The 27720-nt window shown below is 35.6% G+C and overlaps 1 protein-coding gene across 1 annotated transcript in view; it reads left to right on the top strand.

Annotated features, from left to right (window-relative positions):
* The window catches only part of TANC2 (tetratricopeptide repeat, ankyrin repeat and coiled-coil containing 2), a 250044-nt gene that overhangs the window by 33984 nt on the left and 188340 nt on the right, over positions 1-27720 (top strand). The window contains exon 2 of the mRNA XM_014458693.2: positions 3387-3480. Within this exon, the coding sequence (XP_014314179.1) occupies positions 3414-3480 (67 nt within the window). The 5' untranslated portion in view covers positions 3387-3413. The remainder of the gene's footprint in view (positions 1-3386; positions 3481-27720) is intronic.

The raw sequence follows: 27720 nt of genomic DNA, 5'->3' as shown, positions 1-27720 counted from the left end.
TTTCTCAGTCTCATAAAGTAAAATTAAGGGGAAAAAATTGGAATAGTTCTCAAGATGAATCTCTAAAAGGAATATTTAATAAATGCTTGAAATGTTCTTTTTAGGATTCATTGCCATATTTATCTTTACTGATAAAAAGGGTAAGTTAGTTTTTGGTTTTCACCTTAGTCTTTATGTTTTACATTATATCTTTTGATCTTGCTAAATTCACTTAATTCCAATAGTTTATAAATTCTTTTAGGTTTTCCAAGTAAATCATATTGTCTGTAGAAGTGGCATTTTTTATTTTCTTTCCACTCTTTATACTTTCTGTTTTATGTTCTTACCGTTTTGTACTGGCTAAGACCTCTAGGACCATGTTGAATGCAAATCACATTCTTCAATCTTGGGATATATTTTCAATTATTCACCATTAAGTACGATGTTTGCTATTATAGTTTTTTTTTAAAATATATTTTTATTGATTTCAGAGAAGAAGGGAGAGGGAGAGAGACATAGAAACTTAAATGATGAGAGAGAATCATTGATTGGCTGCCTCCTGCATGTCCCACACTGGGGATTGGGCCCACAACCCAGTCATATGCCCTGGCTGGGAATCAAACTGTGACTTCCTGGTTCATAGGTCAACGCTCAATCACTGACCTATGCTGAAAGATACACTTTTGTAATATGCAAATCTATATGAACCGAGTTTAAGACGGCTCCCGCGGAGTACGCGCAATTCACGCGAGCCGACTTAACTCGTTTCCCGCAACCCAAGTGATATTAAGGAACTTCTCTTTGATTTCTTATTTTGTACTAGTTTTTAAAAAAATCATAAATGAATGTTAAATTTTATCAATTGCTTTTGCTTCATCTATTGATGATTTCTCTTGTTGATTGGTAAATTTTATTAATTTTATGTATTAAATTATTTTTGCATTTCTGGATTAAACCCCCACTTAGTCCTGATCAATGTATTGATAGATGTGATTTTTGCCAATATTTTACTTAGGATTTTTGCATCTGTGTCAACAGAGAGGTCTGTAACATTTCTTTCTTGGACCTTGCTATCTTTTGTTATCAAGCTTACGCTTTTTTTAGAAAACACATTTGGAAATATTCTCTATTTTTCTACTCTCTGGAACAATTTGTGCAAGATTGATATTATTTCTTTCTTAATTGCTGGTAGAATGTATTGTTGAAATCATCTGGGCCAAGAGTTTCCATTGTGGGAGTGTGTTTTTACATTACATAAACAATTTTAGTTCACATATATATATGTCCACTAGTTGGAATCTACTGTTAACATTTTGCTATGATTGCTTTATTACATATATAGTCTTTCAGTGGAGTGCGTATTTAACATAATAATAGATAATTTTGAGTTTAAAGCTACCATCTTACTATTTGTTTTATATTTTATCCACATGTACTATACTTTTTCTCTCAATTCTTACCTTCTTTGATTCAATCAGATATTTTAACTATTCTTTTTGTCATCTTTATTAGCTTTTAACAGCTATCCTAGAAATTACTACATGAAGTTTGAGTTATCACAGTGTAGTGTAAAATTGTTACTTCTGCCACTTTCTGCACAATGCAGGTATCTTAGAAACTTTAATTCAATTTACCCCACTTCTGAATTTTTTGTTATTGTTGTCATATATTTTAAATCTACATTTGTTTTAAACTTAAGCTAGTAATATTATTTTTACAGTCATTGTTTATTCATATTTGTCAACATATTTACCTTTACCATGGCTCTTTCTTTTTGCATTCCTATGGTGTTTTTTTCTTGTATCCTTTTTCTTCTGTTGGAAGAACTCCCTTTTTGTATTTCTTTTACTGATAAATTATTTGAATTTTTTTCTGAAATCACTTTTATTTCATTTTCAAACATTTTTAACTGTGAATAAGTTTTTTGATTGGCATCTATTTCTTTCAGAATTTTTAAGAAGTCATTTAATTGTCTTTTGCCATTCATCATGACTGTTGAAAGTTATCTTTCAGTATACTGATTCTTGCTTCTTTAAATGTGTTTATTTTTTCTTCTGGCTGTTTAAAGATGTGACAGTATGTCTCTCATCAATGTTAAAAAAATTTTGGTTTTTACCACTGCAAATGTTTCTTTCTTATTTTCTCTCTCTTTCTGGAATTTCAATGATATGGATATTAGAACCCTTCAATGGATTCCATATGCCCCTTACACTGGTTTCTATAAATTCAACCGTTACCTCTGCTTTGGTTTGGATATATTCTGTTAACCTTTGTTTTAGTTGATATTTACTCTGTTCAATCTGCTTGAGACAGCAAGTACTGACAACACTTTGGGGAAATTTTGCTCTGAAGAGCAAGGATATAGGAGCAGTAATTGGACCATGTGGGAATAAAGAGAGGGGTTTGTTTGTTTGTATTTGGTTAGGACATACTAGCATGTTTATGTTATTATTGGAATGACTCGGTACAGAGAAAAAATTGAGTGAGAAAGAAAAGGAAGATTATTTTTGGATAAAAGTCTTTGAGAACATGGGAAAGGACAAAGCACAATTGGAAGGATTTTTCTTTGATAGGAGTGGGACATAAAGAGGAAAGGCACTGATTCATGTATATCAGTAATCTTGTGAGGTGGAATTCTGGCTTGACCAGTGGAAAATCTGCAGCAGCTGTAAGTTTCTAGACTCTTAAACCTTTGGGTGTCTGTATTGGGCATTTGGGAAAATTGTCCAAGAAATGGAGAGTCAAACGAAAAAAGGTAGACTGTATTGATAGCTACCTAATTCTGTTTTCTGTTTCTGTGTACCCTCAGTGACAGCTACCTTTATCTTTCTCTTTTTAAAAATATGTTTTTATTGATTTCAGAGAGAGATAGAAACATCTATCTGCTGCCTCCTGCACACCCCTACTGGGGATTGAGCCTGCACCTGGGCATGTGCCCTGACGGGCAGTTGAACTGGCCACCTCCTGGGGCCTGGGGCAAAGCTCAACCAACTGAGCCACACTGGCCAGGGTGCTACCTTTATCTCTTAGGGTACTCAAAGTACTATGATATACTTGTAAGGAAATGTTTATACATTAAATTAATATTAATTAATTAATTAAATGTTTTTGTCAGTTATAATTTTTGTACTATGTTTTTAAACATAGTTAATTCCTTATAGTACATTCTAAAATATAAGCATAACCAATGGACGCAAGACACGGGGCTAGGGGTGGGGCGGTGAGGGCATGTACTGGGGGGTAGGGGAGGCCGGAGGAAGGTCAATGGGAAAAAAAGAAAAAAAGGAGACCTGTGTACTACTATTTGTAGTACTTTAAACAATAAAATAAAATTTAAAAAAATTAATTCTGAATTTTGAATAGAAAATCGAGTTTCCTAACGTATTTTCCCACATTTTATTTTGTAGTTTTGTGAGTACCAGAATAGCACAACCATGTTTCGGAATAGTCTCAAGATGCTTCTTACTGGAGGGAAATCAAGTCGTAAAAACAGATCAAGTGGTAAGTGACTAGACTACATTTATTTGGTGTGATATTTTAGAAAAGCAAGTTCTTTCATTTAATAAACAAACAATTTATTTGTTTATTAAATGGCTTATTTAATTTAGAAAAAAAGAAAGTTTACATTCCTATAGGCTATTATACTCTACTAGAGGCCCGGTGCACGGATTCGTGCACAGTGGCGTCCCTCGGGCTGGCCTGTGCCCTCTCACAATCTGGGACCCCTGGGAGATGTCAGACTGCTGATTTCAGCCCAATCCCCGCAGGCCAGGCTGAGGGACCCCACCGGTGCACGGATTTGTGCACCGGGCCTCTAGTATGCATATAAGATCTTTGGTTAATCTCTTCTCGCCCTCCCCCCTTCCCTCTGAGATTCATCAGTCTGTTTCATGTTTTCATTCCTGTGCGTTGAGCATCTGCCCCCTCGTGGTCATTGCATGACATAGCTACCGGTCAAACAGTCACTTAGGTTTTTATATATATAGATTAAGAGGTAGGAACACTTGAATACTTACCAGGAACAGTCAGGTAAAAGAAAAGTATGTGAAGACAAATATTTACCTCTAATATGTGAGAGAGTAATACTTTTGTGCACTACTTATTAAAAACCTTCTAGACCTAAATTTACTTTTTGAATTAACATGTGAAATTATTTTAGCCCTAGACACTCTGGGGATTGAGACTATAAAAATAGGAACTGTCCTTAAAGGGTTATATAGAAAATGATATATAAATTGAAGATTTCTACAGTCACTAAAATAAAGTTTATAAACTTTTTTTTAAAGAACAAAGTAGTTCCTGGGCTTTTATGATAAAAATAAACCTAAAATTTACATGTTGGGAGAAATAGTGAAGAAAAATATACTAAATGATTTCTTTGAATGGGTTGTAGATACTTATTATATTCTTTTAATACTTTCAATTTTCTTATTTTTCTGCATTTTACAAGTTTACATTGGTAGTATATTCATTATCATTCATTTAAAACTGTTAACTCCCCTTGTGATTTCTTCTTGACCCATAGATATTTAAAGGATAATTGTTAATTTCTAAGCAGTTGATAGTTTTCTGGTTATCTTATTATTAACATAGCTTGACTGTACTGTTATCAGAGAACCTATCCTATATTATTTTACTTTTTTGATATTTTTTGAGATTTGCCTTACAGCTTAGCATATGATCAAATTTGGTGAATGTTCTGGATGCACCTGAAAATAATGTGGATTCTTCAGTTATTGGGTGCAATGTAGGTCAATTTGGTTAATGTTTTATATCCTCACTTATTTTTAAAAATATTTATTGAGAGAGTTATGATTAAATCTCACACTATGATTGTGGAACTGTCTGTTTCTCCTAGTTCCTGACACTTTTGCTTTATGCATATGGAAGCTATCTTATTATATTCATTGAAATTTGGAATTGTTATCTCTTCCTGTTGAAATGACTATTTTACAATAATGGAATGTCCCTCTTTATTTCTAATACTGCCTTTTGTTTGAAAGTTGATTTTATACAGTATAGGTTAACAGTATAGGTTATACTGTTAATACCATATAGTTGAGTTTCCTTTTTTATTCATTCAGACAAGTCTTTTAAGGGTAATGTTGGTTCATCTATACTAATTCAATCAATGTTATATTTGGGTTTAAATATAACATATTACTATATGCTTTCTTCTTGTCCTACCTGTTCTATGCTCCCCCCCTCCCCTTTCATGCTTTATTTTGGATTGATCAAAATATTTTTTATTATTTTCTATCTCCCCCTATAGACTTGGAAATTATATGCTATTATAATTCTTTCAGTGGTTACCTTAAAGATTTAAACATCAATCAGTTTGATATCAATTGGTACTTTTACCCTCTTCTTGGACAATGAAAGAACTTTAAATTCTTTTCACCTATATGTATTTTAAACTCCAGAAGACATTAATATTGTTGTTTTATGTGGCCACTATTATTTAGATTTACCCAATATTGACTTTTTCATTGATTTTCATTCTTTTCGCCATCCCTCATTTTCTAGATGGGATAACCTTTCTTTTTGTCTGGAAAACACCCTTTATAATTTCCTTTAGTTGGTATTTTCTTGTGGCAAATTTCCTTTAATTTTGTCTACCTGAAAATGCCTTTATTTTTCCTTTACTTCTTGCAGAATATTTTTGCTGGGAGTAGAATTCTAGATTGGCAGTTTATTTCTTTCAAATATTCTTCATTGTCTTCTGGCTTCTTGAATTATTTCTGGTGAGAAGTCAACTGTCAGCTTAATTGCTGCCTCTTTAAAGGCAATCTATATCTTTTTCTCTTTGTTTTTAGTTTTCTAGATTTATATTGATGTGCCTAGGAGTGTTTTTCTTTTTACCTATCCTTGTTTGTCTTCTATTTATTTATGTTTGTAGGGTTTCTTGAATCTGTGGCTTGATGTCTTTCACAGTTTTGAAAGCAATTATCCATTCTCTCTTCAAATTTTCAATTTAAAAAATTTTCTCTCTTCTTTCTATACATTTGGTAGACCATATGCATATCATCTATGTCTCTTATATTCTCTTTTTATCCTTTTGTCTCTGTGCTTTAGTTTATGCTGGGTATTTTATTTTGACATATCTTACAATCATGAATTCAGTCTTCACTAGTATACTAGTATAATCTATTCTTAGCCATATTCAGTTCTTAATTTTAGTTTTTATATATTTCAGTTCTTAAACTTCCTTCCATTTGCTAGCTTAATTTTTTAAAATTTAGAAATAATTTTATGCTTATTGAAAGGTTGCAACAATAGTATAAAGAACTCCACAGATTCACAAATTACTTACTTTTCACTGCATTTGCTTTATCATTCTATATACATACACACACTCTGTTTTCCCCTCTCCCTCACTCCACCTTCTTGCTCACTCACTTTAAAAAAAATTACTTGAGCCTGGCCAATGTGGCTCCATGGTTGAGCGTTGACCTATGAACCAAGAGGTCATGATTCCCAGTCAGGGCACATCAGGTTTCAGGCTCAATTCCCAGCAGAGGGAGTGCAGGAGGCAGCTGATCAATGTTTTTCTCTCATCATTGATGTTTCTGTCCTTCCTCTGAAATCAACAACAACAACAAAAAATTAAAAACTTTGTGCTTTAGCAGTTACAAATTAATGTGTTCTAGACTTTTGACTAACTGCTGCTTTAGTAGATATATTATTAACTCCACACATGTCAAAGCTCTGTAGTATTAAAGCTAATTCCTTGGATTTACTAGGTAGTTAATGATATCAATAAGGATTTGGGAGTGTCTTATTCTAGTATTTATTTTTCTCTGTGGTTTTTCTTGTCTAATGTTTATAATTTAGAGTATAAATTATGTAAATAGTGATTTATATTTTGTATGGAAAGAACCCTATTTGTAGAGAAGCAGTATGTTTTTTCAAACATACTCCAAAGCAAGAATTTCAAACACAAATAAATTGTATTTTAAAAAGAAAAGTGTATTTATGGAATGATATCATTAGTGTTTTTATCATTACAGTTTTTTCTGTAGTCATTAATGAGTAATTGGATGATTATTTTGTTCTTACATTAACTTTGAATCATGGCTTATTTTTAAGATTAATAAGGTCAGATTTCTCATAGGTATAATCATTTTCTTGTTTTGTTTGTGTTAGGAAACCAACTTAATATTTAGTTTAAGAAGCATTTGTAAAAAAAGGTAAATTGCCTGTTCTAATTTGTCTTTTAAATAGTTGATCTGAATTTCTGTGTAGGCCACTAGATAAATATTTTAATATTTTTATTTTATATCAAGTAATAGCAAATGAATTTTCTCAGGCAAAGTTTTCCCTCTAAGGACAAGTGAATATCAACTTTGAATTTTATAACTTAATTCAGATTTATGATGTGAAAATTGTTTCTGATGCATGTAGGACTAGGTACTCCTGAATTTTGTGCAACCACAACCAGATAACTCTTGAATTATGAGTTATAAGAAAAATATATGTATTTCTGTGTTTACTAAAATTTAAATGTCTATATATATTTAACTCATAACTTTATTATTTAAAATCATGCAAGTAATAAAAGTTCAAATGTGTTTCTTTGATATAAGTAATGTCATTATTTGGTATCATTTTCTCATTGTTTTGGTAAAGCATCAGTTAGGTATGAGGGGGAAAAATACTGTCAATTTCAGGTATTCAAGAACTCAGAGAGTACCCTAAGTATAACACAGCTGTTAGGAGCAAAATAAAATTACTAACCAATTATTTTGCTAGAAGTCGTCTTCTAGCAAAATAAAAAATGTGAGGAAGGCAGAGATGCAGAATGAAAAGCAAGCAAAGCGAGTAAAACTTATAGTTAAATATAAATGCTGATACGGTTCTGCAACAAATAGAATTTATTCCAGGAGTGCAAAGATGTTTCTATATCAGAACATTAACAGAAGTTTTTAAATTAGAAAAAAATTTAAAAGTCACGTTATTGTGTCATTCTATTTGAAAAAGAGCATTTTATAAAACTGAGCATTAAAATAGAAAAGGGTGCTTTAAATATAATGAAAAATTTTCACCAAATCCAACATCTAAACATCATACTAAACAAGGAAATGTAGTGGCCAATTCTTAAAACAGAAACCTTTAGCGATTTCTCCTGTTACCACTCTTTTTCAAAATTGTTTGGAAGGTTCTAGTATACAATTAGGACAAGAAAATAAAATGACTAGTATTAACATTGGAAAAGAAAAGACAGTCATCTTTATTTTAAAATAAGGTGAAAATCCCAGAGAATCTAGTAAATATCTACTAGAGACAATAATATAACTTGGCAAGGTGATTGGTACTTTCAGCTCTACCAGTATTTACTGATTAGAAATATAAATGAGGAAAAAATTGCATTCACAGTGATAATAACCATCAAATTCTCATGAAATTTGAGAAACCTAATTGGAGTTGGACAAATGGAAAGGCATATCATATTTCTTCTGGGTTTACACATAAAGTAAATTTTCTTTTTCAAATCATTTTTTATTTTTCCATTACTATCCTATTCCCATATAATAAAGAGGTAATATGCAAATTGACCCTCACACCCTCACAAGATGGCTGCCTATGACCAGGCTGGCAGGAGGGTTAGTGAGGGACGACCAAACGACTGAACAGCAGGCTGCGTGGGTCGACCAGGCTGGTGGGGGGGGGGCAGTTTGGGGTGACCAGGCCAGCAGGGGGACAGTTGGGGGCAATCAGGCCGGTGGGGGGAGGCAGTTAGGGGCAACCAGGCAGGCAGGGGGGCCACTAAGAGGCGGCCAGGCTGGTGGGGGGGGGTTGCAGTTGGGGGCAACCAGGCTGGCAGAGGGGGGCAGTTAGGAGTGACCAGGCTGGCAGGGAGGGGACAGTTAGGGGCAACCAGGCTGGCAGGGGGGTTAGTTAGGGGTGATCAGGCCAGCACGCAGAGGCAGTGAGGGGCGATCAGGCTGGCAGGGCAGGGGCAGTTGGGGGCGATCAGGCAGGCAGGCAGGTGAGTGATTAGGAGCCAGCAGTCCAGGATTGTGAGAGGGATGTCCGACTGCTGGTTTAGGCCCTATCCCTGAGATTGGGCAGTCGGACATCCCTCGAGGGATCCAGATTGGAGAGGGTGCAGGCTGGGTTGAGGGACACCCCCCCCATGTACAAATTTGTGCACTGGGCCTCTAGTATAATATATTAATTTCAGGTGTACACCCCAGTTATTAGACATTTTAAAACTTACTAAGTCATCACCCCCCAAAAATCTTATACCCAGCCCATCTTATACCCACCTGACACCACGCATAGTTAGAATACTAGAGGCCCAATGCATGAAATTCGTCCAAGGGGCTCGGCTCCCACCACCGCAGCGGCTACCTCCTCTGCCTCAGCCCCCTGCCCACCGTGGCGGCTGCCTTGGCCCTCACAGCCCCGGCTTCGTCCGGAAGGTCGTCCGGAAGGACGTCCTATCTAATTAGCATAATATGCTTTTATTATTATAGATTATTGACTATATTCCCTATGTGTACTTTATACCCCCATGACTATACTGTAACTACTAATTTGTACTTCTACTGCTAAATCCCTTCACCTTTTTCACCCATTCCCCTAACACCCCTCCCATCTGGCAAACATCAAAATGTTCTCTGTATCTATGAATCTGTTTCTATTCTTCTTGTTTATTTTGATTTTTAGATTCAATTGTTGATAGACATCTATTTATTGTTATTGTATTCTTCATATTTTTTTTATCTCTTTTTGCATTCTTCATAAAGAAGACCTTTTAACATTTCATGTAATACTGGTTTGGTGGTGATGAACTCCTTTAGCTTTTCCTTTAGCTTCCTATCTGACCTTCAATTTTAAATGATAACTTTGCTGGGTAGAGTAATCTTGGTTGTAGGTCCTTGCTGTTCATCACTTTGAATATTTCTTACGGTTCCCTTCTGGCCTGCAAAGTTTCTGTTGAGATATCAGCTGACAGTCTTATGGGAGTACCCTTGTAGGTAACTAATTGCTTTCTCTTGCTGCTTCTAAGATTCTCTGTCTTTAACCTTTGGTATTTTAATTATGATGTGTCTTGGTGTGGGCCTCTTTGGATTTATTTTTTTGGGGACTCTGTGTACTTCTTGGACTTGTATGCCTATTTCTTTCACCAAGTAAGTGAAAAGAATAAAAGAGAATAATCAAGGATGAGAAAAACAACTGATTTTGGTGGAGGTTATGACTTATTAGGTATTAAAACTAACTATAATATGTGGTCACATAGTTAGACTAGATATGTCTAGGACAGAGAGCCAGGAAAACCATGGTATTAACGAGGCAGGAGCATTGTTGCTACTTCACTTTGTGGAACTATCCAAGGCATTGTAGGATACATTTCCATTATGATCAAAAGATACCTTTTAATTTTTCAAATAATCAGGGTCTGCCCTTGATTGAGACCTGAGCTGGAGATATAATGGAGATGTTAGATTTTATGTTTTCTTGCATCATTGTATTACCTTAAATGCTTGGGGTGCTGATCCTTCTGTGTTTAATGACTTGTTCATGGTGGATCATTTCCTCATGTGTTTTTTAAGGTTTCTTTTTAAGCTTATCTCAGGTAGGAATTGCTTTGTGTGGGGATGATGTACTGTTGACTGTTGCACTGGTATCACAGGCCATCGATTGATTTTTTTAAAGCTTTTTATTGTGGTAAAATATATGTAACATGAAATTCACTTTATTTTTTTTTAATTCTCACCCAAGAATATATTTTCCATTGATTTTCAGACAAAGTGGAAGGGGGGGAGGAGGGAGAAAGAGAGAGAAGAATCAACATGAGAGAGACACATTGATTGGTTTCCTCCCACATGTGCCCCAACCAGGGTCTGGGATTGAACCCAAAACCGAGGTACATGTCCTTGACTGGGAATTGTACCCGCAACCCTTTGGTCTGTGGACTGACGCTCTAACCACTGAGCAATCGGCCAAGTTTGAAGTTCACCCTTTTAACCATTTAAAAAAAAATTCTCACCTGAGGATATGTTTTTTTTAAATTGATTTTAGAGAGAGAGGAAGGGGGAGAAAGAGAGAGAGAGAGAGAGAGAGAGAGAGAGAGAGAGAGAGAGAAACATCGATCTGTTGCCTCCTGTACATGCCCGGACCTGGGATCGAACATGCAACCTAGGTATGTGCCCTGACCAGGAACAGAGCTTGCAACCTTTTGTTACCTGGGACAGTGCTCCAACCAATTGAGCCACCTGGCCAGGGCTGTTCCTGATTACTTTTGACTTCATTTTCTGTAAAAGTAACTCTTGTTCACTTTTTTCCAGCCATATCAGCCTTCTGCTTTAGGAGTTTTATGCTTTTTGTGCCCTTAGCCTGGAACATTAGCTTCCTTTCTTCATTGGGGACTTAATTGAGAAGCCACCTCCTTGAGGTCTTTGCTGGCTACCAGATTTAAGACTTTAGCCCCTTTTTTATGTTTGTCCTTTTATTTTGTCCCCCCTCTTATATTGTGACTCTTGCAATGATCACTATCTTATTATTTATCTTGTTTTTCTGTTTTGTTATCTGTCTTTCCAACTATAATAATGTTCTCTTTTCCACTGTATCTTTAGCACCAGACTGGCACATAGTAAGCAGCCTGACTGGCTCATAGTAAGCACTCAGTAATATTGTTTCATGAATGAATGACATTTTAAGGAAGATAACTCCAGCATCAGTATATAAAATGGAATGGACTGGCATCAGTGTATGAAATGGACTGCGATGAGTAGAATCTAAGAGATGATGAAAAGGCTAAAGGACTAAAGAGGATGATACACAAGGAAGATATTTTTGAGGTAAAATAGAAAGGATTTAGTTACTAGAGTGGCTAGGAAAAGGAAAGAATGAAGGCAATAATTAGTTCTGAAATTTCTGGCTAGAGAGACTGGCTGATGTGACATTGCATTATTCCACACCCATATTAGGTACAAAATGATCATATATTAAATGAATAATTACCCAGAGAAATTACCTTTTGTACTAAATTCTGCTTTCAAATGTAATTTATTAACTCCATGGTTTCTTTCCATTCTTCTGGGTCCTTTCTAATTTACCTTTGTTTGAGCTTTGGGATTATGCTTCCTCTGGACTTTAGGACAATTTAATGCTATAAACCCTTTAGCAATGCACTGCAGTATTTCACCCTAAAGATTTATTTCCATGATTATCTACTTCCATAGTTTACTGTTTCCATCTGTGTTGCTGAAGAAGGAAGCAAGAGAAAGCTATGTAGGGTTAATGCTGTCAGTACAAGCCCTTTTGTGACTATATAATTCTTTACAATTTAAAGGAATTTTCATCTTCTGTTTAGTTGCTCCCTATCCTCAACTTGTACAAGTTGCTTGAAATTTAAAATAGTGATTTCTTAGATTAAAGTTCCACTGATAAAATTGTCTTTGATTATTAATCCAAGATTATATTAAAACAATTTAAAAAAAACACCAACATAAAACATTGAGCCCTGGCTGGTTGGCTCAGTTGGTTGGAGCAGCATCCTGTGCACCAAAGCGTGACAGGTTCAATTCCTGGTCAGGGCACATACCAAGGTTTGATGCTCAATCCCTGGTTGGTGGCACATGTGGGAGGCAACTGATCAATGTTTCTCTCCCTTCCCCCTCCCTGCTCCCCTCTCCTCTCTCCCCCTTTTCTCTCCCCTCTCCCTCTCCCTCTCCCTCTCCCTCTTGGCTAGGGCTGTTTTAACTATTTTAAATCTTTTGCCTTTCCATATAAATTTTAAAGTTTATATCTATTAAAAAAAAAAAAAACAACCCTCTGGGATATTGCTTGAAATTGCATTAAATCTATAGGTCAACTGGAATAGAATTGAAATCTTTATCATGTGGGTCTTTCAGTGTATAAGCATATGTGTTTCCATTTATGTGAGTCTTATTTGATGTCTGTCATCAGCATTTTGTAGCTCCAGCATACATTGTATTTGTTTTGTTAGATTTATACCTAAGTATTTCCTTTTTAAAAACTATTGTTGGCCCTAGCTGGTTTGGGTCAGTGGATAGAGCATGAACCTGTGGACTGAATGAAGAGTCCCAGATTCGATTCTGGTCACGGGCATATGCCCGGGTTGTGGGCTCGATCCCCAGTGAGGGGCATGCAGGAGGCAGCCAATCAATGAGTCTCTCTCATCATTGATGTTTCTATCTCTCTCTCCCTCTCCCTTCCTCTTGAAATTAATAATCATGTATTAAAATTAAAAAAACTATTGTTGGTAGTATTTTTAAAAAGTTTTGGCTTTTAATTGTCTACTGCTAGTGTATAAATACATATAAAACTATGATTGATTATTGTTTTTTGACTTTGTACTATGACCTTGCTAAACTCACGAAGTTCTGAGAGTTTTTTTGTTTTGTTTTGTTTGTTTTTGGTAGATTCCTTTGAATTTTTTAAGTGGACAATAATGTCTTCTGAGAATAGTCAGTTTTATTTCTTCCTCTTCAGTCTGTACGAACTGACTAGTTTCTAGTAAGATGGTGGCTAAGAGTGGTGAGAGTCAGTGTTCTTGTCAGTCTTGGACCACTAAGGATGACTGATGTTGATGGTAGATGTTTTTTATCAAGTTGAGGTAATTTTCCTGTATTTCTAATTTTTAATCATGAATGGATGTTGAATTTTGTTTAAATGCTTTTTCTACATCAAGTGATCTGATCATGTGATTTTTCTTCTTTGAACCATTAATATGATGGATTACAATGAATGATTTCCAAATATTTAATTAACTTAGCATTCCTAGGAGGATAAACCCCTCTTGGTCATAGTGTGTGCGTATGTCAGAGAGTGTGTGTGTGTGTACATTACTGGATTTGATTTGCTAATATTTTATTGAGGATTTTTGTTTCTATGTTCATGAGGGATATTGGTCTGTAGTGGGTGTTTTTTTTTGGTAATGATTTGATCTACTTTTACTGTATTAGAGTAATGTCATCTATGAGATATTGTGTAGAATTGGTGATTTTTTTTTTTTAATGTTTGGTAGCAGAATTCATTGAAATCATTTGGGCTTGGAGATTTCTTTTTTGTAAAGGTTTTTAAACCACGGACTTAGTTTTTTAATAGTTATAGAAATATTCAGGTTACTGTTTAATCTTAGGTGAATTTCAGTAATTTTTATTTATTTATTAAAAGGTGTGTTTAGAATGAGAAGATCAAGGTTTGCTACTGACCAGCTACATGACCTTGAGAAAGGTAGTTTAGCCTTAACTTTTGTGGTCCTTAAATTGTTCATCTGAAAAATTAGAGTTAGACTTATTTGTCTTCTTTAAAGTTTCTCAGAGTTTTAAAATTCTCTAATTCTGGTAGGATAAGAGTGTATATGTTTGAAGTTTGTATGAAAGGATGGTGAGTCTCTGTTTCTTGTTTCATCTGTCAGTTTTCGAAAATTGGTTTACGTAGATTCACTTTGCCTTTTAACATATCAGTTCCATATTTTCTTCTTATAAATGGATTATTTGTTGATGAAAAAGGTATGGTTAGAAGCAAACCTCTTTCTGCATTTATACATGATATACTGTGTTATTTGAAAAAAATTACTTTCATAAGCTATGCAAGAAGATGTAAGACAGTTATATGTTAGTTTTTAATGTCGTTCTTTCTTGAAAAAATTAAATTATCAGTTTAGAATTTAAAATGTTAGAAATGAGTTTCTCTTTTGGTAATTATTCTTCTGAATCTTCATAATTTGTGATTATACTTCTGATTTTAAAAGTCATTTATTTTTGGCTACTTAATAGAGACAATTTCTGTGTAACTATTTTATGTAAAATTCATTTTTAAAAGATGGCACATTGTTGTGCATCCTGTTCATTTATTGGGTTAAAGCAAAGTGAAACTAGCATACAGATCTGCTGCTGAAGGAAACATTAAGTTGCAGGCTGCAGCTGGAGGATTTTACGTAGGCACCTGTGGGTTTGAGTGCGTTCAATATACAGACTGCAGTAGGAGGCTGGCACTGCCTCTGCTGACTCCAGTACACTCCTTCACTGCTGTTCTGCTGAATTTTCCACTGTCCAGAAGACAAACAAAATGGTGCAGCAATTTCAGGGCATGGGAAAAAAATAACCGTCAATATGACTCAAAGGTGGGTTTGCTATACTGAATGGCAAAGGAAACTGTTTAACGAGATTAAAAGCTTGGATATAGTTCAGTATGTCAGATATCCTTAGCTGTTTTAATATTTGATTGTGGCCACTTAAGAATGAAAATGTATAGTTTTGAAATCTGCATGGCTTCTAATACATAGAGGTTTCGGGTAAATTGCATGTGTAGCATTAATAAATGGATGCATGGTAGCTTATGAATAGTTTTTTATTTGTACTATATATGTGTAATGTGTATACATGTACACACATTTGCATATATATGAAGGGTTTTTCCTGTTAATACTAGACTTTTTTAAAAAGTACTTACAGATTTTATATCTTCTCTGTTACGCATTTATTACAGTTCCTATCGATGTCTCTTTTCTTATATTGTTCATTTTATAATAGTAGAGAGCATTAGTAGAGCATTCTCTGGTGAGGTGGCAAATAAGTAGAATGAACACGAGTTGGCACTTATATTTTATTGATGACTATAATGCAGTGAGTTCGCATTGCACATAGTCATGATTTAAATGATTACCTCTTTTATGAAAGCAAAATGTTTGTAAGAATGGCCATGTTATAGACAGTGAGTATAAAATAAGGAAAGTAGGACAATTAAAATTTCTCTGTCCTTGGTTCTTTGAGTAATGCTCAGTGTTTACTCATGACATTTTGTCATTTTAGAAGTACAGTATAAGAAACAATTGAACACCAAGTAGAGAAAAACATGGAGGTTTAGTTTCCCACCCACTCCCAGAAAGCACTTTAGTTATGTACTCATATATTTTGGGTTTCGGTGGTAGCATATTACTGGGGAGCTGTCCAGTTGAAACAAGATATATTTACTTAAGCCACACCCAACAGATTCAGGTTTTTTATGCATTCAGGCACTGTTTTAATCCTGTGCTGATTTGAACCATCATATGTATGATGCTTTTGAGTTGTAAAAAGAAAGAAAATACTAGATTCACAGGTTCCAGCTTAATGTATTCTTAAAAATCTGAGTTCTATATTAATAGCACAGAACAACTATAAGTTATGCAGCATTAACTCTGATACACACACACACACACACACACACACACACACACACACACGGTTCCAGTACAAGTGTACTGCAAGTATTCTGATCATATAGGTAACATTGCTGCTGGCATACTATTTTTTTGGTTAGTATTTTAGGTGTTAAATTGGGGTATGACATTTAAAGTTCAGATTTTCTTATTTGAGAAAATGTTTGTCCAGGCATTTAAAATGCTTCACTGAGTTTTCTTGTGCTTTTAAAAAAATTGCAAAATATTAAACCAGAGTTTAAAATCTACTTGTAATGTTTTATTCTATACTACTGACACGTTGTGTGTGATAAGAATTAACGACTGTATGGCTGTTTGCCACTGTGTTGGGTTAACTTACCCACTTTACTGTAGACAGAAATAATAAGAATCAGCATTAATCTCAGTAGTCTGCAAATTGCTCATATTCTATATTTTCAAAAACTATTTCTTTTAGACAAAGCAAATCCACTCTCTCTTCTCACCCAAGAGAAAACAAATTATCCTCTCTTCTGTACTATTTTTCCTTTACTTTTATTGAATAACACAGAAGAATCATTATGGGATTTTGTGCCAGATTTAGTGGCCACAGATTGCTAACCATAGATTGAAATATGCTATAATTATTAGGATAGTTTATGTCTCTAAAATGTTATATAACCCTGATGGAATGTTGCAGATGAAACAAAGAAATCTGATTGGTTCCTCACAAGACACGGCAGCCTTGAAATCCATTCTAACCAGAGGCTTTTACAGCAGCCTGGATGGTTAGTTGGCATCACAGTAAAAACACAAATAAGCCTTGGAGGTGGGGAGGGGTTTGGAAGAGAAAATGAAGTTGTTAAAGCACTTCAGCAATTCTAATCTTTGAGCAGTTTATTTCTTGCAGGTTATTTTTTCTCTTTTAGCCTTTTTTTCCTTTTTTTGCTTATTGTTACTTCAAGAGAGTGTTATATTCTCTTAAGTTAACAAACTTTAAAAATAGTATTATTAAACGAATTGCAAGGGAACCCTAAAAGGAGCTTTATGATAAGTGATAGAATGGGTTAATGAATAATATAATTTCAGAACTTATTAATAATGGATGAATAGGACTTGCGTGTGGGGGGGAGTATGTGTTGGAAAAGAGTTCTGAAGAACAGGACACTAATCGGAACCCTTGGCTCTACCCTTCATCATTAAAATTGCATTAGACAATGTGTCAGCTAAGACTTCAGTGATGCTTGGTGAGGGCACATTGTTACAGACATTCAAACAGCAGCCTATTGCAAGTCAAAACAGGTGGAGAATTGTTTGCTGTCTGCTAGCTATTAGAAACACCCTTGAGATGTAAGAACAATATATGTTAGCTTTTTATTTATTTATCATTCTTGGCTAGATGGTCTGCTGGAATATAGTTGTAAATTACAGTATTCAACCCTTTTATAATTTTACAGAAAATATTTAAAATACACTTGTAGTTCATTCTATTAAAATTTGAAAATTCTTATACTTAAACAATAATAGGTCAACCTCATTTACAGAATCTGGGAGAGGGAAAATTACTGTGAGCAGGAACGAGTATTTAAATTAAGAAAATAAATTCTATTGAAAGGAAGAAAAGCATCAAAATAAAAGATTTAAAGAGTCATATATAATGTATAGATATAGTCTGATAATAACCAATTATATCCTTAGATTCCATTTCTATGCTTATTTTCTAAATTATTCAACATGCTAATAGAGTCAGGCTGAAGGCAGCTGGCTGCTAGTGTTACAAGCAGAAAACAAAATGGCTGGCAAGGATTAGTACTGTAAATTTACAATAGAGAGCTCGATGCAATTAAGATATCTTTTGTTGAAGGCGAATATTACAAAGTAAGTTGATGAGAGGATGATTGTTATATGAGATGCTTTTGACAATAAACATAATTTATTAAAGAAAATGATAATCTCTTACTGCATAAAATAAAAAAGATTTTATGCTATAAATAGAGTAATTCATTTTCAACTAAGCAGTAAAAAAAACCCTCTTGTTAATATTCATTTAACCATTATTGTCTTTGCAATTCTAAGATCCAGGTAGTTTCTGAGGGTATTATTTATGGATCTTTTAGATTAAAAGTGTGATTAAGAGTAAAAGAAATAAAAATAAATATATCCTTAGAATAAGGGGGGAAATTTAGAGGTAAGTTTTTGGGAGTTTTATTTATTTATGACTCTTTTAGATTAGCATTAGATTTATTTATGATTCTTTTAGATTAGAATCTTTTAGAAGGATAGAAGAAATAGAGTGATGGGAAAATTTAGAGATAAGAATGAAAATATAGTTTAGAAAATGACAAATCCATATATTTGTATATTAGTAAAAATTTTTTCTCTGTATAACCATAAACCTTTCCCATGGATTTTTATCAGTTGTTGAAAGATTAAATGATGTTAACATTGTTGATAGGCTCAGACAGATTGAGAGATAGCTCAGGAATTGTTAATTACTTAGGTTGGAGACAGCACATTAGCTCACGTGCCTATCACAGTGTAAGAAGGCAAACAATGTGAAATCGTTATCTCTACTTCTTGAGCACATAGTATGATGCCCCAGCACTTAATGGGTATCTAGTAACTGATGAATGCATAACAGCCAACACTTTGTGTGTGCACAAAGACGCACACATACATAAATACATACATAATTATATTAATTTAATTTTCACAACTTTATGGGATAAATTTATTAATTTTTATTTATTTAGTAACAGGGGCAGAGAAAAAGAAGTTAAATGATTTGACCTAAGTCATACAATAAGTGTTGGAGCCAGGATTTGTACTTGTGTAGTCCCGAACTTTTGCATCATCTCTTCTTCCAAGAACTGAGTATTAAGATGTGTTGGTATTCAACAGTATTGTTAGCCCTCAGGAGCATACAATATGTATATTATCTGTCAGAATCTGCAGAGGGGAGAAAACCTTTCTACTACATCTCTTCCAAAATTGCTTTAACTGACATTTTGTTTTCTAAAATTCTTTTTCTATCACTTAGCTATAACTGATGGTTCATTATCATCAGCTAATGTAGATGTCAGTTCTAAGAGCTACTTAAAAGCCCATAGCAAGTATATTCAGGAAGCAGTTAGAAAACACATGAAGCTTTCTGTGCTCCCCAAAATGGCTGCCAACATATAATGAGCCATCAAGTCCAGTTCATTAAAACTTCTGAATATTTCCTAACCTTGTCTTCTCTTTTTCTTATTTTAGGATATCTTCTTTTGTCACTAAAATTACCATGTCTTTGGTCTCAGGACCTTTTAGTCCATTCTGTATTTTGCTATAAGAATGAATTTTCACAAATATAAATCCCCATAACTTTCAGAATAAAATATGGCATATTTTTCTCTAATTCTCATTGTTATTACCATAGCTTAACACATGTACACAGACATAGATAATTCACAGACTCATACAAACAGATTTAGAATTTGAAAAAAAATTAATGTTTGAATCTTATCAGAGATGAAATATCTCAGTATAAATTTATCCATGAACAATTTTTCGTTTAGTATTGTGTGTGTGTTTTAAAATTTATTAAGTGGTATCATTATCTCTGTATCATTCTACATCTTGTTTATTTTGCTCTTGCTGTATATAGACTTGGTTTATTTCTTTTATATATTGTACAGTATTCAATTTTATGAGTGCATTTCTTTAATCCTTATTCTCCTAGTAGAAATTTGAGTTTATTTCAGTGTTTGTTTTTGTTTTGTGTTATTATAAAAAATGCTGCAGTGAATATTCTACACATATAAGAGTTTTCCTAGAGACTATATCTAGAGATGGAGTTGCCAGGATGTAGACTATTTGCCTTTTCACTTTTACTATGTAATTCCTCTCCTGTGTTACTGTACATATTTACACACTTCTTAGAAGTGTTTGAGAGTTCCTGTCCTGCTATATCCTTGCCAACATTCAAATGGTCAGAATTCTTCATTTTCCCCATGTTATACTGATTTAATTTCTGTTTCTGTAATTTCTAGTGAGGCAGAATATCCTTTCATCTGTTTATTGACCTTTTATATTTTCTCTTTTGGTACTAGCTTCCTCATATCCCGTATGCATTGTTTCTCTTGGATTATTTATCTTTTTCTTATTGATTTATGGATATTCTTTCTATGTTCTAGACAGGGTTCAGCAAACTGTAGCCCATGGGTCAAATCCACCCACCACCTATTTTTGTGCAGCCTGTGAGCTAAGGATTAATCTTACATTTATTTTAAATGAATCAGGGAAAAGATTAAAGAAAAATAAAATGTGACAACAATGAAAATTATATGAAATTCAAATTTCAATGTCCATAAGTAAAGTTTCATTGGAATGTAGCCACACTCATTTAATTACATATTGTTCATGGCTGCTTTTGCAGTACAGTGGTAGAACTGAGTAGTAACAGCAGAGAACATACGGTCTGCAAAGCCTAAAATATTTTAGTTTTAGGTTTTTGCAGAAGTTAGTAGACCCTGTTCTAGGTTGATCCTTAGTCTGTGATGTTTTTTGCAGATATCTTCTCTCCTTTCTGTCCTGTCTTAAACTTTGCTTTTAAGACTGAAACTCTGAACTCCTGTTGAATGAAGTTTAAATTTTTGAAAAAAAATCTTTATTGTTTAAAGTATTACATATGTCTCCTTTTTCCCACATTCCAGGCTGTTCCCACCCCTCTACTGTCTGTGTCCATGGTTTATGCTTATATGCATGCATGCATACAAGTCCTTTGGTTGCTCTCTTACACACACACACACACACCCCGGCCCCCCACCCCCCGCCCCGCTTTCCCTCTGAGGTTGGACGGTCTGTTCGATGCTTCTATGTCTCTGATCTATTTTTGTTCATTATATCCCACAAATGAGTGAGATCATGTGATATTTATCTTTCTCCAACTGGCTTATTTCACTTAGCATAATGCTCTCCAGGTCCACGCATGCTGTTGCAAATGGTAAGAGTTCCTTCTTCTTCTTTTTTTTTTTTTAACAGCAACATAGTATTCCATTGTGTAGATGTACCACTCATCTGCTGATGAGCAGTTAGGCTGTTTCCAAATCTTAGCTCTTGTAAATTGTGCTGCTATGAACATAGGGGTGCATATATTCTTTCTGATTGGTGTTTTTGATTTCTTGGGATATATTCCTAGAAGTGGGATTGCTGGGTCAAATGGGAGTTCTATTTTTAATTTTTTGAGGAAACTCCATACTGTTTTCCACAGTGGTTGCACCAGTCAGCATTCCCACCAGCAGTGCAAGAGGGTTCCTTTTTCTCCACATCCTCACCAGCACTTGTCGTTCGTTTATTTGTTGATGATAGCCATTCTGACAGGTGTTTTAAAATTTATGGTACCTCATTGTTGTTTTGATTTGCATCTCTCGGATGATTAGTGACTTTGAGCATGTTTTCATATGTCTCTTGGCTTTCTGAATGTCCTCTTTTGAAAAGTGTCTATTTAGGTCCTTTGCCCATTTTTTTTATTGGATTGTTTATCTTCCTTTTGTTAAGTTGTATGAGTTCCTATAAATTTTGGAGATTAAACCCTTATCAGATATAACATTGGCAAATATGTTTTCCCATGCAGTGGGCTTTCTTGTTTTGTTGAGAAGTTTAAGATTTTAATTTATTCATATTTATTACTCTTTCCCTATGTTGTTTCACAAATCTTTCCTGAGAGATCACAAATATATTATCCTATATTTTCTTTATATGGTTAAAGTTTTTTGTTTTTTTTACTTTCAGATTTTTTTCCCCAGATTTTTAGCACATTTTGATTTTTCTTTTTTCACTTACTATTTTTGTAATAGTATTGTGGTGTGAGAAGGGGATCTAATTATTTTTCTCATATGGAGAAGGCAGTTTTCCTAACTTGTTGAGTAGCCATTCCTTTCTTCAATATTTTATAATGCTACTTTCTCACATATAAAGTTTCTTTGCTTACACGAGAGTCTGTTTTCTGGGTTCTTTGTTCAGTTCTTTCCTTGTTCTTTGATTAAATATTTTCATATTCCACTTGATCTTAATGATTCCTATTATTCAACCACATAGTCATTATTATATTCATGTTTCCTACTTCCTTAGGAGAAAAATACAAAAATGTAATAATCTAGTAAGAGTCCTACAATGACAAGTTTTTGAATTTTGTATATTACATATACCAAGGTCATATTAGCTTTAATAGCATTTTTTTTTAAAAAAAAAAACAACACATTTTGATCTAGAATTTTTATTTTCATTGCCATTATTATCACAACCACATAATATAGTAAAGATTAGGTGCTTACAAGTTCATAAATATAAACAAAGTAGGCATAAAGAATACATAAAATATAATTTACTTGAAAAAATTTAAGGCGTATTTAAATAATATGATTTTTGTTACTTTGGTTTTTAATTGAGTATCATTACATTTAAATATACTTAGTCAAAATAAAAAAGATACTGTGCCTTTTCTTGGGAGTTGGAGTGGCGAGGGGAAGATTTAACTTTTAGTCTCTTAGTAGCATTTATTTTATCTTTTTAGGGAGTAAGAGAAATGAATATAAGGGTTTATTTTATTGTGGACTATTTAACATAAAATAAAAAATCTCTAATACCAGTCCTTTTGAAACTTACCCACATATATGAAAGTATTTTGGGTGAAAACCATCTTATTCTGACTCTCCAGATATATAGTAGTTGTTTCTCAGGTTTCTGTTCTAGACACACTGAGTATAGAGGTCAAGAACCGAAAGAAAGACAGTATTAGGAAGACAAAGGGAGAGCTCATTAGAAATGAGCTGGAAAAGTAGAACCTTATAAACCATGTTAAAAATTTTAAATCTATTCTGATGGGAGATCCTTTAAACATTTTAAACATTAAATGGATAACTATTAGATTTCTATCCTGTATAATAAAAGGTTAATATGCAAATAGACTGAATGGTGGAACAACCAAACAGCCGGTCACTATGATGTGCACTGACCACCAGGGGGCGTGCACGGAACATGGCGGGCGTTGGCCACAGACGGGTGGTGGAGCGGGGGGTGGGGGGATGTCAGACCAAGGTGGGGCACTGGTCGCTGTCATGGGGCAAGCCTCTGGTGGTTACTGAAAATTGTTTGCTCTTGCACGCCGCGGTCCTGCCTGGCTCTCACACCTGCTGCTGGTGCCTGCCCCGCTTGCACCTGCTGCCAGCACAGCCCCACTTGCGCCCGCAGCCAGTACTGTAGCCACCACTCGCACCCGCTGCCGGCGTCTGGCACCGGTCCCAATTGCTCAGCACTGTTAGTGGGTGCAAGCGGGGCTGGTGCTGTCAGCGAGTGGGAGCGGCGGGAGCGAGGCTGCTGGCAGAGAGGGGCCGGGCAGGGACACAGAGGATGGGCCAAGACCCAACCCTGTGTTCATTGCAGCCTCGCAGCCCATAGTTCCTTTCAAGGTGCACGAATTCGTGCACTGGGCCCCTAGTTTCTAAATAATTAGTTGCTTTGTGGATAAACACTTAGAAGAGAGTGAATATAGGAATGGATGGAGGTTGGAAATGGAGACAGGTGGATGGATTCAAGAGACATTTAGGAAGGAAAATCAATATTATTTGGTAATGAATTCATTGAGATGGGGAGCTCTGATAAAGTATATCAGGTTTGAAGGGGTGAGAGGAAGGTTAGAATTTTATGTTCAGACTAAAGGCCCGGTGCACGAAATTCGTGCACAGAGGGTGAGTCCCTCAGCCCGAACTGCACCCTCTCCAATCTGGGAGCCCTCTCCGATCCAGGAGCTGTGACGGCTTAGGCCCACTCCCCGTGGTTCTCTGCTCTCTGCGGGGCCTGGCTGCTCTGCACCCACTGCCCAGAGGCTCTCCGCAGCCCAGAGGCCCTCCATGGCCGGGGCGGGATACTTGCCTCGTCATCACAGCGACAATGCAAGCTTCCTGTCCCGGCCACTCCGCATCTGAGTGCAGTGCCCAGAGGCCCTCCACGGCCAGGGCAGAACACTTGCCTTGTCACCACAGTGACGAAGCAAGGATTCTACCAGGTCGTTCACTCTGTCCACTCTCAGAGGCTGCCCCCCACCCCCAGGACTGGGGGACTCTGGCGGGGCTGAGGGGACTGGGTGCCACCATCTTGTGGCTATGGACGCCACCATCTTTGTGATGGAGTGACAGTTAATTTGCATATTACCCTTTTATTAGCTAGGATATTTTGAATTTGAGACATTCAAGTAGATATTTCAAAAAGGCAGTTGTTATAGATGGACCTTTCCCATCTATTATACTAGATGAATTGGGAGCTTCCTAGTATAATAAAGAATTTAAAAGTGAAACATAAATATTTGGGTTGAGAATTGAAAATCATTATAGAACTCTAATTTGAAAATGACATTTGGTTTTCAGAAAAAAATCAAGGGATTAAATAATTTCACTTCTGGCTGTTCATGTTTCCCCCCATCTAGTTCTAGATCTAGAATTAATGAGGCACTAAACAGAGGCTAAGACTTATTAAATTCCTGGAGTGTTTAAAGCAAGAGGGAAACCAGTATGCTTCAGTTAAGTCCGAGAGGCAGAGTAGGAGAAGAAGTCAGAGAGGTAATGTAGTATCTTGATTTAAGGACTTTGAATTTTACTCTTATTAAGATGAGAAATCTTTGAAGGGTTTTGAGGAGAGGAGTGTTTAGATCAAATTTGTGTTTTAACAGAACCATTCTGATTGCTGTGTTAAGAACAGATTGAAGCCAGGCTGGTGCAGAAGCAGAGAAACCAGGTTACAGACAAAAGTTGGCTTGGACCAGGGTGGTAGTAGCAGTGTGAGAAGTAGTTTGGATGTATTATGAAGGTACAGCTGACAGGGTTTACTGTTGGATTTTATGTGCTAGTGTGAGGGGAAAAGAGGGATTAAGGGTGACTCCAAGGCTTTTTGACTTGAGTGACTAAGAATGGAGTTGCTGTCTTGCAGAGATGAAGATTGTGAGAGGAGCAGGTTTATGGAAGGATATTAAGTATGTTAAATTTTGAGACAATTGTTTGATATTCAAAGTAGAGATGTAGGGGAGGCAATTCCATATGTATTGGGTTAGTTCATGAATAAGGTCCAGCTAGCAATATAAATTTGGGAACCATCAGCATATAGATGAAACATCAAGCCATGAATCTGTTTGAGATAACCAAGGGAATGTACATGGCAAAGAGTCAGTAAGAAAAGTGAGCCCTGAAATACTACAACATTGAGAGTTTGGGGGAAAAAGATCAAGTCAGGGAGACAAAGAAAGAGGAGCCACAGGGGTAGGAAAAGATGAAGTTTTGGAAAGTAAATGAAGAGAGAAGTGATTAACTGCATCAAATATTGTTGATAAATTAAAAAATAAGAAAACTGCCCAACCAGTGTTGCTCAGTGGTTGAGCATCAACCTATGAACCAGGAAGTCATGATTTGATTCCTGGTCAGGACACATGCCCAGTTTGCAGTCTCCATCCCTTGTGGGGGGTGTGCAGGAGGCAGCCAATAATTCTCTCTCATCATTGATGTTTCTAACTCTCTCTCCCTCTTTCTTCCTCCCTCTCTAAAATCAATAAAAACATATTTAAAACAATAAGAAAACAGAGAACTGACAATTGAATTTAACAATGGACTTTATAGGAGATCTTAAAAGTGTGAATTTTCTGGACTGGTATGGGCAAAAGCCTGATGGGAGTGGCTTTGAGGAAGAAAGGGAAAAGAAAATTGATAATAGTGATTAGACATAACTCTTTCAAATGGGTACAAAGTCTTTGTAGTTCTGCATCCTAAATATTCATTTTTATTCTCAATGTTTGTGCATTTACTCAGGCTTTCCATTCCTTGGGCTTATTGCAGTGGTCTCTGCCTTTAGCCTGTGACCCCATAGTGCCAAGTTATGTACACTTGCCAAATTTATCTTTTGAAGAACACTAATTTTTTTTACCCACACTTAAAAGATAAAGTTCAAATTGATCATCATGAATAATGGTTATGCTTTTTGTGATTATGCCTCTGCCAACTTTTCTACTTTCATATCCTGCCTCTTCCCAACAGTTCTGTGCTCTATCCATTGCCAAACTCTTTGAATTTCCCCAAATGCATCATGTTCTTTTATTCCTGCCTGTCTTTCCAAATAAAATCTGGTACTGTTCCTGAACATACCTTCTCAATACTTTAGCAGCTGTGGCATCCCTGAGATCCAGGTTAATATGAAGAAGAAGAGGATATTCTAGCTTTCAGAATCTTAGGAATCTTTTCATCCAGATGACATCATCATCTTTTTTTAAAATAAATCTTTGTTGTTCAGATTATTACAATTGTTCCTCTCCCCCCCTCCCCCGCCATAGCTCCCTTTCACCCGGTTCCCACCGCACCCCATGCCCTTACCCCCACCCCCCATTGTCCTCGTCCATAGGTGTAAGCTTTTTGTCCAATCTCTTCCTGTACCCCCCACATCTTCTCCCCCCCCCCCAAGAATTGTCAGTCCACTCCCTTTCTATGCCCCTGATTCTATTATATTCACCAGTTTGTTCTCTTCTTCAGATTTTTTTTATTCACTTGATGTTTAGATTCACTTGTTGATAGATATGTATTTATTGTTACTTTGTTGTTTATAATTTTTATCTTTACCTTTTTCTTCCTCTTCTTAGAGAATACCCTTCAGCATTTCATATAATACTGGTTTGGTGGTGATGAACTCCTTTAGCTTTTTCTTGTCTGTGAAGTTCTTTATCTGACCTTCAGTTCTGAATGATAGCTTTGCTGGGTAGAGTAATCTTAGCTGTAGGTTCTTGCTATTCATCACTTTGTATATTTCTTGCCACTCCCTTCTGGCCTGCATAGTTTCTGTTGAGAAATTAGCTGACAGTCGTATGGGTACTCCCTTGTAAGTAACTAACTGTTTTTCTCTTGCTGCTTTTAAGATTCTCTCTTTGTCTTTTGCCCTTGGCATTTTAATTATGATGTGTCTTGGTGTGGTCCTCTTTATATTCCTCTTGTTTGGGGTTCTCTGCACTTCCTGGACTTGTAAGTCTATGTCTTTCACCAGGTAGGGAAAGTTTTCTGTCATTATTTCTTCAAATATGTTTTCAATATCTTGCTCTCTCTCTTCTTCTGGCACCCCCATAATTTGGATGTTGGTATGCTTGAAGTTGTCCCAGAGGCTCCTTACACTATCTTTATATTTTTGGATTCTTTTTTCTTTTCTGGTTGGGTGTTTTTTGCTTCTTCATATTTCAAATCTTTGACTTGATTCTTGGGATCCTCTTGTCTGCTGTTGGATCTGTGTATATTATTCTTTATTTCAGTCAGTGTATGCTTAACTTCTGATTGGTCTTTTTTCATATCCTTGAGGGTCTCACTAAATTTCTCGGAGGTTTCTAGAAGATTCTTGAGTAACCTTATAACCGTGGTTTTGAACTGTATATCCAGTATTTTGCTTTCATCCATTTCTTTCATTTGTGACTTGTTTCTTTGTCTCCGCATTTTGGCTGCCTCCCTGTGTTTGTTTCTATGTACTGAGTAGCTGCTAAGTCTCCTTGAGTTGATAGAGTGGCTTGTGTGGTGGTGTCTATAGGGCCCAGGCTCAGCCTCCCCAATCACCTG

This window comes from Myotis lucifugus, unplaced genomic scaffold (assembly GCF_000147115.1).
Source record: "Myotis lucifugus unplaced genomic scaffold, Myoluc2.0 scaffold_99, whole genome shotgun sequence".
In the NCBI taxonomy this organism is placed as follows: domain Eukaryota; kingdom Metazoa; phylum Chordata; class Mammalia; order Chiroptera; family Vespertilionidae; genus Myotis; species Myotis lucifugus.
Note: the sequence above shows the minus strand (reverse complement) of the source record. Positions and strands in the feature narration are given on the sequence as shown.